Raw genomic sequence first — 13561 nt, 5'->3', positions numbered from 1 at the left:
ACATCTTAATAAAAAGTAGCTTTTATCTCTAGGTAAAATACAACTTTTTAACATCTACCCCTGGGAGATGAACAGGAGAAGTGGCCTGTCTAGGAGTAGACTGTGTGTGTGTGTATTTTAAAACTATATACAACAATTCTTGGGAACAGGTGGTGGCATCCCTAGTAGCCCTGAAACCATAGAGTTAAACCTGAAGTTACCATGATAACCAAAAACCCTGCCTCTTGCAGAGTTATGACTCTGCTGTGTGTCATGCTGGTAGAGATAACCCGAAAACTGTGAATTTACATCAGCTGTCAGCAGTCTACCCTACCTGCTCAGGTGTATTGACGGCTGACAACATTTCACAAATGAACACTCAGGAACTAAAAGTATAAAAAAGTACTATCAGTGCTACAAGTACACGATTATTACTTGATCATTACATGAGAACAGGTGGAACAGCACACCTGTACATGTTTCAGGACAACATGAAGGAAACTAATTTTTGTTAAAGCACAAAACCTTCTCTACTGTCCTGTTGGAAAATAATGAGGGCCAAAAGTCTGAAAAAGCAGAAATGTCCCCACAGAGTGGGTCAAACACACTGTGCTGATGTAAACAGTCTGTGGGCTCGTCAGTTTAATTAATCCTGACCAGCTGCTCCTGGTAATCCTCCTTCCTCTGTCCCTCTGACCAATCAGAGCACCTGATGTCATCCTCGCTCTTCACCCCTCCTCGTGTGTGTATGTGTTCAGCCTCTTTGTGGTTGACCGGTTGCCGCGGCAGCAGCAGTGTGAGGACGGAGTTCGTATGAAGCGTCGTTGTTTTCCTCTGAGAGGAGACCACAGCCTGCTGACCCCTGACACACACACACTGTGAGTAATACACACATGCATACATGCCGTGAGTAACACACACAATCACACACACACACACACACACACACACACACACACACACACACACATTTTCTTCACAAAAATAATAAATTATTTTTAAAAAAAATAAGGCAAAAAAAGATTGTTTTATGATGAAACAAAAAAAATCGATAAATACTAAATAAAGGCTTCACTGACAAATCTGATTTTGTAGATTACAGTTTTATTTTTAACCTTCTCTCTAAAACCATTAAGAATCAGTTTTTACATGTCTCACTATTTCAGCCTGGGGTTGAGGCAATGTGATCAGGTGCAGTCAGGGGGTGTGGCTCCTCTCTCAGGAGGCTCATCCAGCAGCAAACCCAACACCGCGTCGGCCAGGCAGCGGCCAGCAGCATCTCCGACTCGTCGTCTGCGGTTTGAGGATGAGACGGAAAAGGAGGCGGAATCTCGTTACCTGGAGCGACAGCGGCAGAAGAGAGAGACGGGGAACTGCGGAGTTGGTGTGGTGATGTCCAAACCAGACTTGAACCTGTACATCAATGGCACGGCAGAGGCAGGGCACGCGGTCGGCAAGCAGCCAAGGGGGCGAACAGTGGTGAGCAGAGCAGGTCAGAATCACACCTGTGAGAGAGGAATAAGATGCGGAGTCAATCTCTGGCAACACTCACCTGGAACTGACAAGAGGGGGAGCCTAAACAGACAGCACCTTAACCTGCGGACTGAACCAATCAGAGAGACCTACATCGGCTCTGTCACCAGTGTGGAAAAGGATGGGGCTTACACACAGGTGAGACGGCAATCAGTGGAGCTAAATGGAGCCCAGGTGACTTTTCATCAAGCCATGCCCTACGCTGGCCTGCCAACCAACCCCTATGCCCCTCACTCAATGGGGCTGTGTACTACCCACCCGCCCAAACTGCACAGAGAGCATCAATTGGGGCCTGAGCCTAGGGAGAGGAGAGGGCGTGAGGTGGAGGAAGATCTGAACAACATGATGAAGAACTCCTCATCCTCCTCAGAGAGGAGCGCAGACACAACAGGTGAGAACTTATCTCCTGAAAAACATTTGCCTACACACTTTGTGTTGAGCTAAGAAATTTACCTGCTAAATCACCACAGTAACTGGTGCTGAAGGCATCGCCTAGTCAGGATCAGGTGATGTTCAGAGTTTGAGTTTAAAATCAGCTGAAGAATTTCCTTTGATTCTTTTATGTGCAGCTTTATGTGCAGTCGATGAAGCTGCGGCAGCTCAGACTGAACATTCCTGTGTTTGTGTGCTGTTGTAGAAAATGTCTAAATGTTGTTCTGCTTGATTATGATCTGCTGCTTAGTCTCTTTCACACTGCTGCAAACACAGAAAACACACCAAGCATAACTGTTCAACAATTTACATTAATTCACGCTGATCTGATTTCCACATCTTCTTAATCACCCTGTGGGACAGGAAGCTTGTATGTTAATGTGGATTCACTGCGATTCAGATCTTAATTTTACCACTCTGTGCCACAAATCACCAGATTAAACAGCTACTGCACCGTTCGTCTCTCAGATTATTTATATTAGAATTTTATGTTCTTTACAGATTTTTATCTCTATTTTTATCATCATCATCTTCTGATAATGGCTCTAACTGGACTGGCAGGACTCACAGATATTATTTAGTGCAGAGGAAGAGTCACAAGACATATGAAATGCCCATTTTTATGTGAGCGCACTCAGAGCCTGAAGCCCAGTTTAACAGAGAAAGTTGATAACCAGTATGCTGACACCCATCATCTCTGACTGGGATTTTAAGTTTTGTTGAGCCAGCTAACACAGCAAAAGCCTGGATATCTTGAACTTCCTTGTACCTTCTGTTGTACCTCTAAACATAAACATGAGGCTACCATAAATCATTTTATTTAATCTGTGAGCAGTTTGTTTGGCCTCCAGAGTTCACTGCAGAGCTGCACATGATATCACATGCGCCTCTAAACACACCTTAACCTCTAGATTTCTAATTTGTTTACAGCTGAGAGTCATCCCCCGCCCACCTCAGAGCCAATGAGAGCAGAGCTCCACCAACTTGACGTTTCACTTCCTCCACAGTGAGTTTGTGTGATTTCATTGACAGCTGGTCAAGGAGATGAGCGTCACACCTGGATTCATGTGTTTCATGAGTTTAGTTGCAGCAGCCTAACTGATCGCTTATTTGGTTTAATTGTGTTTTGATCACATGCTCATCCCCGCTATTCAATTCAACTCAATTTTATTTATTCATCACCAAATCACAACAGTTGCCTCAAGGCGGATATTGTAATGTAGATTACATACAGAGAAAAACCCAACAATCATATGACCCCCTATGAGCAGGCACTTTGGCGACAGCGGGAAGGAAAAACTCCCTTTTAACAGGAAGAAACCCCAGCAGAGGGAGGCGCCATCTGCCGCGACTGGTTGGAGTGAGAGCAGCAAGACAGGATAAAAGACATGCTGTGGAAGAGAGCCAGAGATTAATAACAAGTATGATTCAATGCAGAGAGGTCTATAATGTATAATGTAAATGTGTGGACCTCCACAATTAACCTTAGTGTGTAAAAAGGACTCTCCATTTACATGAACAAATTGGAGTCTATTAGACAGATATGATACAACCCACTGCAGCGCAGTACCTGTAATACCTACAGCATGCTCTAATCAATCATTTTAACAGAAAATTATGGTCACAACAGTATTGAACACTGCACTGAGGTCCAGCAGGACAAGTACAGAGATGAGTCCACTGTCAGAGGTCAGAGGTCAGTAATGGTTTAACTACAGCCGATTATTAGAGATAGATTGATCATATTAACTCATTCACTGCCAGCCATTGGCAGTGAATGAGTTAAAGATTGAAGCATTAATTAATGGCAGGACTTCTTTCAACAGTCTTGTAGGAATGGGGTCTAAAAGACACGTTGATGATTTAGAGGAAGCAATTACTGAAGTTAACTCAGAAAGATCAATACACTGTTTAAATCCAGCTGTGATCTCAGGTGTTTCCAGGTGAGGTGTCATGTGACTGATCTCATTGATCTGTGTTGCAGTTTAAGCAGCAGAGAAGATTCCTCCCGTCTTTCTCTGCGACGTTTTTTCTCCACCGTCACACTGAGCAGGACTCGAACCAGCAGCCTCGACCGCCTCTGCTCACGGACCCATGAGCGAACCCACCCCTCCCTCGCTGACTCCACCTCCTCAATTTCCAGGAACTCCTCCAGCCTGGTGAAGAAAACTTTATCTGTTGAGTCGCTCAGTGTGGTGAGAACATGAATTATACATCTATCTATCTATCTATCTATCTATCTATCTATCTATCTATCTATCTATCTATCTATCTATCTATCTATCTATCTATCTATCTATCTATCTATCTATCTATCTATACATACATACATACATACATACATACATACATACATACATACATACATACATACATACATACATACATACATACATATATATATATATATATATATATGGTGAGACTACTTCTTTAACCTATCTGTTTCCTGTCTGTTCAGCAGGAAGTACCACTTTTCCAGTCAAGAAAGTCATCTTTGGAGCTGAAGAAGAAGAAAGATCGTTCTGCGAACTATAAACCAGCTGCTGAACAGTAAGACACACACTTCTCTTTTCTACCCTGATACTCAGACCAGCCCATCACAGCCTACCCACCTGTTTGTCTCTCAGGTCCTTACCTGGTAGTCTTGGCGTCGAAGACATCAGTTGTCCCTCTTCAGTTTGCTCTGTTGGGCGGATTCTTCAGATTTGCCCTGATGGGACATTTTTATTGGAGCTTAAGCGACCAGTGGGTCAGACGTTTGGCTTCATCATCAGCAGAGGAAGAGGACGACGTGACACTGGTACTAACTCTACCGACACTTCCCCTAATACTTAATATATATAAGTATTTTTCACCTTACTAAATGGTAAATGGCCTGTATTTGTATAGCGCTTTTACTAGTCCCCCTAGGGACCCCAAAGCGCTTTACACACCCAGTCATCCACCCATTCACACACACATTCACACACTGGTGGAGGCAAGCTACAGTTGTAGCCACAGCTGCCCTGGGGCAGACTGACAGAAGCGAGGCTGCCATATCACGCCATCAGCCTTTCTGGCCAACACCAGTAGGCAGTAGGTGAAGTGTCTTGCCCAAGGACACAACGACCGAGACTGTCGAACCGGCAACCTTTCGATTACAAGGCGAACTCCCAACTCTTGAGCCACGATCGCCCCACTGATACTACTGATATCATCTTAAATACTACTCACATTACTAAATATATCGACTCACTAATATGCTGGGGTCAGGGAGATTCTATCTGGGGACTTTATTGTCCTGCTGTGGAACAGTGACAGTAATGTAGAAAATGACAGTTCCCACAATGAAATGAGCGTGCGGCACCACCAATAGATCACAAAGCACATCACTGCCTGATGAGCCAGTCACAGCTGTTCCTTGCACCATGCAGCTTGAAGTTTCCTGGATGTACTCCAGGAAAATGACACTGCATTAAACAACTGCACAAGGATTGGATCACTGCCACATTTGTCCCGCCTTTCCACACAATTTAATTTGTTCTGATTGGATCTCATTTTTATTTATTTTTTTCAAAAGTATAAATACATTTCATCATAGTTTTTGTCCTTGTGCATCAGTTTTTAATTAATTACCATGTTGTATTGTCAGGAAAAAAAACGGTTATCGACAAAAACTATGCCGAAAACTATAGGTCAAAAAATGTAACAGATTGAGTGTATGTAAGCATCACAAATAAAACTACAATGTTTGGAAGACTTGTGTTAAACATTCCTTACACTGTTTAAATAAAGAAAAAAACTACATTTTTATAGAGGGGTTAATAATTCTTTCCATGTAAGTGTGAGAATTTTAAAATGAATTCTAAAGTCAACTGGGACCCAATGTAAAGAAAATAAAATGCAGGTAATGTGAGCTGGCATCCCAGAGTGTTGCAGGAGTCTGGCTGCAGCATTCATTATTGCTTGGAGGCATAACAGAGATAATTTGTCCATGCCCATAAAGAGAGCATTTCAATAATCTAAGTGTGATGATACAAATGCATGAACAATTTTCTTCATTTCAGAGGAGGCAACTATAGCTTGCAATTTAAAAATGTTCCTTAAATGGAAGAAACAGGAATGGGAGATCAATTTTATATGTGAGTCCAAGGTCAAGGATGAATAACATACAACACCAGAGGCCATAAGAAGATCATTTATAACCTCCACTAAAGCTGTCTCTGTACTGTGAGGAACTCTGAAACCTGACTGAAACTCTTGAAATAAAAGATTCCTCTGCAGATAATCATTTGGCTGTTTGGCAACTACTCTTTCAAAAACAATTTAGGTGAAATGAAGGTTGGAGATTGACTTATATTTAGCTAAGACAGCTGGGTCAAGTGATGACTTTCTAAGTAACGGTTTAACTACTGCCAGCTTTGAGCAGTCTTTTAGGAATGGGGTCTAAAGACATGCTGATCATTTGGAGGAAGTAATTATTGAAATAAAGTTAGAAAAATAAAAATAAAAACTCTAAATAAATATCAACAGTATTGAAAGTAGCTGTGTATGTTATGAATAATTTTGTTTTGCAATAGTTAACATTTTATTTGTGAAGAAGTTCATGAAGTCATTACTAGTTAATGTTAAAGGAATGGTTGGCTCAACAGTGCTCTGACTTCTTGTCAGCCTGGCTACAGTGCTGAAGAGAAACCTTGTTCTTTTTTTCTTCAATCAGTGATAAATAGTAAGACGTTCTAGCTTTATGAGGGCTTTTTTTTTTTATAGAGCAACAAACTACTAACAGTTTGATGTACATTACAGGTGTGTATATAGAAGACATGAACAGCAGCACTGGGAAGCTGTATGCTGGCCTGCTGGCTATTGGAGATGAGATCCTGGAAGTCAACGAGGAGAAGGTGGCCTGCCTCAGTCTGGACCAGGTGACAAACCTCCTGATCAAGAACCAGTCTGTCACCATTCGGGTCCTTCGACACCAGAGGACACGTTCAGAGTGACAACCACACTGCCTGACTGAAGAACCAGTTGCCAACACTGAACCTGACTCACCTGTTTATGGCAGTAACAGAGTTAAAGCAAAACTGCAGTCTATGTCTTACACTTTCTCATGATGAGAAGCTTCTTGTTTCCTGTTAAATCACTTTGACTTGCTGGTGTGAATATTTGTTTAATGCCATGCAGTATTTGTCCTCTGAGCTGATACTGTGTTTTTGTTTTTTCAATTTTATTTTATTATTATATTAATAATATTATTGGGGTTTTTTTCATGAAGTAGCTTGGTTTTTTATTTTGTCTGTGTTTGTTTTGCTTTTGTTAAAGAAAAAGAAAAATATTGTTTAAAAACAAGCTGGAACCTGCCAAAAGAAAATTATTCAAAGTGAAAAACTCATTGGTCAATAATTGAAATCAGTCAGACTGGATTAAAATGTACCTTAATCAAATGGTCAAAGTCTGTTTTCTTTTCTTTTCTTTATTGAATAAAAAAAAAAAAAAAAGCTCGAGACATATCATACCATCGGTCACCAGATAATACTTTTATCAATCACTGATCTGTAACAGCTTTCTCCATTCGGACACTCATTATTTATTCTTGTTTAGTGTGAGGAATAAAGTTTTGCGGAAACATGAGCAGTCTGGTTAATCTTTAGTGTAAAAGCAGGTGAAATTTTAGGTTTGTCACAATCTTTATTTCAGTTTGTTTTGCGTTTCAGTCAGACATCAGAACACTGAGATCATTTATTCAGGAAACATTTTAGCGGCCCCAGGAGAATTGCCACCGTCACGCCGTACCATAAACCCGATATCTAGGACAATGTGACTGGCTGTTGCTGCCGTCATCCATTTTCATGTTTTAACTAACTTGCTCACCAGCCTTCAGAATAGTAAGAATAGTACACTAAAGGAGCCACAGGAAGTCATCCACAGGTCAATAAGTCACTCAATATGCTGCACATGTGATAAATACAGGAAACAGAAATAAAAAAGACAACAAAATAAAACGGTTTCAGTCAAAAAACAAAACAGGAATTTTAGTGTTTCTACTTTAGCTGTAAAGTACTGCCATGAAGTTCAAACTGAACTAAACCAGTTTGAACTGAACTAAATGTGAGTTAAATTAAAATTAGTATTCAACACAACTGGATAAAAGTGTCTTTAAAGTGGACCTGCTCTCCTCACTTCCTGTCGTGTGTCTCCTGCTCCTGTGACGGATGTTTGTATTAAAGTTTCTAATAATTAGGTCACAGTGCATACCCTCCTGAGAACCAGCCTATTCATCATTTCCTCTCTAATGTACATTTGTTTTTGGTCTATATGTTTTGAATTATTTGTTCTACCCTACTAAGTCCTGACGTACTAAATAGAGGACATCCTGGGATTTCCATTGAGATCTCATGTGTCTGGGTGGCCTCTTTTAGCTCCAAAAAGGAAGGAAATCACAAAAAGATTCCTTTTTCCTTGTTTCTCAGGAGGATATAGTTTTCCCTGTGAGCCAAGAGCTCAGACTGCTCTCAACATTTTTTCTATTCTTGAATCTGGAAGATGCCACAGAGAGGATAGAAGCCCCACCCACCTGCTGTTCATACCTTCTGTTTATGAGGGGCAGCCAATAAGACTGTCTTGAAGTGTTGGAGGATAAATTGAGGGGCTGCACCAAGGCCTAGTATCAAATAAAAGAAGGATTACTTTGAGCTGTGACTCACGCAAAGCTACTGTGCAAAGGAGCAGAATAAGTCCACATTAAACTCGAGTGAAACTTGTTATTTTCAGTTTTAAATAAAAAGAACAACCAATCAAAACCACACCAAACATGACCTTTGACCTCTGAGGTGGTTCTAACAGTTAAACACTCAAGGAACCAAAAGTGCTGTTCACTCCCGATCAGCAGGAAGAGTCCATTAGAGTCTAAATAAAGTTCAGCACAGTCCAAAGAATGTTCAGTAGAGTATAAATGGAGTCCAGTAAACGGGATTAAGATTTCATGTCGATAGGTGGAGGCATTGATCAGAGTATAAAGAAAAGGAGAATGATGATGAAGAGGATGGTAAGCAGCACGCCGATGGCACACCACTGACGACGATCTGCAAACACACAGAGTTAATAAGATGAGTACAGGTGAGTGCACCTCATTAACACAGGTAGTCACACTGACTCCAGCTCAGTTCAATCCGCAGAGGGAAGAACTACAGCAAGATCAATAATTCCATCATCATCATCAATAAATCCAAATCAGCTTAAAGCTACAAAATTTCCTGCCCTAATTGATCATTTCTGATTCATCAGCTCTGAACATCTAAAACCCTGCCCACCCCTCTGAGTTAACTCATATCTTGTTTCATGTGCTGTTGGGCAGATTACCGCTGGTCATGTGGGACACCTTGGCGAGCTTCTTCATTACGTTGTCCAGTTTGGACTGAGTGTTGTCCATCTCATGGCCAAAGTCATCCAACATCCTGCAGGAAGGACATCAGTAAGTCTCTGACAGGTGCCTCCACTCCCCCCTCACCTCTTTGCTTATTACAGGCCAAATAAAGTTCCAGTTCAATTAAATTTTATTTGGAAATTACTATATCAGAAACTAAAAGCTGTCTGAAGCTTTTTCATATACAAAAGAGCAGACAATGAGCCGCTATGGTGAGGAGCAAGAACAGGAAGTGACCTTTAATCGTCACATAAAAAAAAACACAACAACAAAAACAAACATAATGCCTTTGAGAAAGCACCGACATAGGGATCACAGGAACTTTAGTTTACCGAATCACCTTTACCACTCTGACATTTTGTAGTCACATGACGTTCCCACCCACCCCTCTTACTACACTCGGTTCTTACACGGCCTGCTCATCCAGCTCCATGCCGATTCGCTCCGACATGTTCTTCAGGACTCCGATGGTTCCCGACACAAGTTCCAGCTGCTCATCCTGCTGCTCCGCAATCAGCTATCAGAGACAGGAAACACTTTAGCGGCATTGTAAAGGTGGAAAACTTGTTTAGGTTTCTCAGGTGTTCTTGTACCTGCTGCTGGACCTGCTGTTCCTCGATGATCTGAGAGTTAGCGTTCTGTAGCTGGTGGTCCAGTCGGCTGTACTTATCTGCACCAGGCTGCCATATGGGGCCCTGAGCACCACGTTCACCCAGCAGAGCCTGAAGGTCACAACAACAGTTACACGTGCACCAAGACCAGGTATACAGGAGGACCCCAAGAGGATCCAACTGAGATCTTGTGGTGCCCTGAAGGTTCTGCAGTCTCGGGTAATGGATCACCCGTAGGCAGGTGTGACAGTTACCTGTTTGTTCTTTCGGTCAGAAGCAGCAGGTGGAATCGACATCTGAGCTTTCATTTCCTGCAAAACAAACACAGCAGCAAATCAAATCGATCAATTCTGGACATCTCAGGTAATCAATCACCTGAACGATCTACCTTGTAAATTATTAGAATATGACTGGGTCCTTCTGTCTGAGCCATTGATCTCCTGTTGTCAATAAAGTTACCTTGACGGCAACCCGCATGCTGTTGATGAAGGCCTTCCTCTTAGACAGCTCGGCAGCATCCAGGTTGAACTTCTTTGGGTTCGACTCGACAATACGTAAACTTACCGTTAAGAAGAATTATCTTATTTTCATATAAAACATGTTACATAATGACAATGTTGGTGACGTGACCTCAACTCAGGGGTGGCATGTAGCCCCCTAATGCATGCTAAAGATGAAAGTAAAACCTAGTTCAGCTCAGAGAGCATATTTAACAAAATAAGAAACACATTTTAATATATTAGCTGAAGTTAATGACGAAAAATCACAACAACAGTTGCTTTATAGTGTTAGGTTAGGTAAAGGCCCGAGAAAACTGAAAAAAACCCAACAATCAGACGACCTATGTGCACGCACTTGGCGACAGTAGAAAGGTGGAGGTTTCTTCCTTTTAACAGAAGGAAACCTCCAGCAGAACCATGCTCAGTGAGGGGTGGCCTTCTGAGAGATCAGTTAGGGATGAGGGGATGAAGACAGAACCATGCTGTGGAACAGAGCCAGAGAAGCAAAAAGAAAAGTTTGAAGCCTAACCCTAATCTTAAAAGTAGAAATAGTGTCTGTCTCCTGAATCAAAACTAGAAGCTGGTTCCATAGAAGAGGGACCTGTTCTAATAAATTCAACACGATCACTTACTCTGTCTTCACAATCAGTGATTGATTGGAGCCAATTTCAGTGTTTGTAAATATGTAATTAATGATTACTAATTGATTGATCTGCTCTCAGCATGTACAAGGAAACGGGTGTCAATCAGCAGCTTCAGATGCAGTGGGAGGGGAGGAGTCTGTTAACCCTCCTCTTCTTCATTAAATTGTCATCAAACAGACTCTAACCATTTATGAACCAAACAAATTGCTCCATCTCACCTTGTGCACCAGGTCTATGTGAAGATTTACAAACAAAACTGTCTTCACTGTCCAGGGTTTTGAGGTGATACACATCTCCTCTTCTTCTTCATTCTTTCTTTTTCCACAGCTGAACGAATCAGCCAATATCAGATGCTCTAATCATAAAACTGTATTCACCTTTCCAGTACGCCTGTATATACACCTGTGCGTGTTTCTGCTGGCTTCACATTTGAAGGATATTGATTGTCTCGTCAAGGTCCTCTAGGTCCCACTCGATGGAGCGCAGGCTGTTCCTCAGCTCATTGGTCGTCCAGTCTATCTCCTCCTTGGAGGCTCCGCCTCCCTCCACCATCAGTTCGCTCCATCTATGATGGAGGCTCTGAGCAGCGTTGACTGCTTTCTGCACCTCGCTAAAAAAACAAAACAAAAACAAAAAAACAAACAGGTGAAGTTGAGCTTCAGAGGAACCTTAATAGCACAAACCAGAAACAGAACCAGGTCTATCTGCTGCAGGGTGTTTTCATGTGACGTAAGGTAACTGGAAAACTAAATAAATACAAAACTGGAGGGTCAACTTTATGGATCGTTTACTGATCAGTGTTTAAATGTCCAGCAACAATTTCAGTCAAATCTGCACAGCCACCCGGTTGTTATTTTACAGAGCCAAGGAATCAAAATGTTTTTAAAATCACATGGCTCACTATCTGTACTCTGCCATGTCCCCCATTCTCCATGCAAAATATGAAAAAGAAGAAAACATGTGAAGGAACTGATTATGTCAAAACAAAAAGCTACTTATAGAAAGGAACCTATTAGGGTGAAGTAATGTTACACCTGTAAACAGGTTATATATCACTGATCAATAAAATCAAACATCTCATCTGTAACGTTCAAACAGGCTGAAATCAGAAGCGATATAAGCACAAGCTGTGGTCCTGTGTGTGAATCAGGAGGAGATACAGGTGTTCCCTCATGTGACAAGTGATTAAGGTGCTTGAGAGGCCAGCCTCGCCCACCTGAGATCAGAGGTGAAAACGTCTTAAGCCTCTGAAGTTTGCACAGTGTATTATACAATCATCATGGAGGTCACTTTCATTTAACATGATGCAGTTGCTGCTGTGTGGTGGTTTATACGTTCAAGGAGACACAGTTCACTTTGGGATTCATTGGGAACATCATGAGAGAACACACACCACACCCCTCACAGATCACTGAGGAGGAGCATCATAAAAGTTGGAGACACCAAGAGACCATAGAAAGTGATCTGGAGAGCGTTCTGCGATTGGCTGCAGACACTATAAAGCTGTGGTGGAAACGAAGCCAGTGCACAAAGTGTTCTCCACCACGGATCATCCTGATCTCGCCTGCTGCACAAACTGCTTCACCTCCACAACATACAGGAGGTCTGTGACTCTCTGATAAACATACACCTATCTGGAAATGTCATCATTACTATTAATAACAATATTATTATTATTCACCCACTCATTCATTAATTCTCTGTCGCCTATCCAAATGTTATTATTATATTATTTTAATTGTTGCTGTTTCAGCTTCATTCCACCTGCTCCAAACAGAAGCTGGTAAATTTGATCTAAATAGAGTCTCTCACTCTTTCTCATCATCATCATCGTGGTACACACAGACGGTCTAAAACACCTCCTAAAACTTTAATCTGATAAAAAACACACAAAGCTAACAGGCTAACATGCTAATAAACTAACTGTGAAGACACGTTTATGTTAACGTTAGCACGTTAGTTGCCGTGAATCTGCTCCGGCACACACGTCGGTCTCACTATTGACGGAAACAGATCAACGATCAGATCGATTATGGATCAGCTATCACCTGTCCGCAGGCTAATGTTAGCTGCTAGCCCTGTGTTAGCGACGCGGTTCTGACCCTTTGACGACGAAGAACGGGTCTTCCATGGACATCCCGCCGGCTCTGCTCACTCCATCACCCACTTTCTCGTAACCGAATCCGCGGATTCTGATTTCCGCCGGTCCGTCCTCACGAAGCCGCTAACGGAGCCGCTAACAGGCTTTGTTTACACGTAGCACCGGAAACAGCTCCGCGATGGCACTCTTCTTCTTCTTCTTCTTCTTCTCCGACTCTTACTACAGTTTCCAAACAAGAAAACAGTGCCACCAGCAGTTGCGGGGAAATAACATTTAATTGCAATATTATACAGTGGTCCCTCGCGATTCACCTTTCGCGGAATCGGTGTTTCGCGGATTTATTTTTTTTTGTGTGT

The 13561-nt window shown here is 42.0% G+C and overlaps 2 protein-coding genes across 3 annotated transcripts; one reads left to right on the top strand and one right to left on the bottom strand.

Moving 5' to 3' along the window:
• The first annotated feature begins 559 nt into the window (after positions 1 to 559).
• On the top strand, positions 560 to 7370 carry kiaa1614 (KIAA1614 ortholog). The gene is made up of 8 exons (XM_080297085.1): positions 560 to 576; positions 684 to 857; positions 1146 to 1903; positions 2875 to 2950; positions 3929 to 4139; positions 4406 to 4497; positions 4575 to 4747; positions 6733 to 7370. Exons 1-8 carry the CDS (start codon positions 560 to 562, stop codon positions 6924 to 6926), a joined length of 1695 nt encoding a protein of 564 aa, XP_080153211.1. The 3' UTR covers positions 6927 to 7370.
• A 13-nt stretch (positions 7371 to 7383) lies between these two features.
• stx6 (syntaxin 6) lies at positions 7384 to 13408 on the bottom strand. 2 transcript variants are annotated; one of them, XM_026158655.2, is made up of 8 exons: positions 13207 to 13408; positions 11545 to 11714; positions 10420 to 10514; positions 10215 to 10271; positions 9943 to 10071; positions 9760 to 9866; positions 9286 to 9380; positions 7384 to 9008 (listed from the first exon to the last, which is right to left on the bottom strand). In XM_026158655.2, the coding sequence occupies exons 1-8, from the start codon at positions 13239 to 13241 to the stop codon at positions 8932 to 8934; spliced, it is 765 nt and encodes a 254-aa protein (XP_026014440.1). In that variant the 5' UTR covers positions 13242 to 13408; the 3' UTR covers positions 7384 to 8931. The 2 variants fall into 2 exon arrangements, with proteins under 2 accessions (XP_026014440.1, XP_080153856.1); XM_080297730.1 differs by lacking the exon at positions 13207 to 13408 and adding an exon at positions 13153 to 13177.
• Between the last annotated feature and the right edge of the window lie 153 nt (positions 13409 to 13561).

This window comes from Astatotilapia calliptera, chromosome 23 (genome assembly GCF_964374335.1).
Source record: "Astatotilapia calliptera chromosome 23, fAstCal68.1, whole genome shotgun sequence".
NCBI classification, from domain to species: Eukaryota; Metazoa; Chordata; class Actinopteri; order Cichliformes; family Cichlidae; genus Astatotilapia; species Astatotilapia calliptera.
The sequence above is the reverse complement of the archived record's forward strand: the minus strand, read 5'-3'. Positions and strand labels throughout refer to the sequence as shown.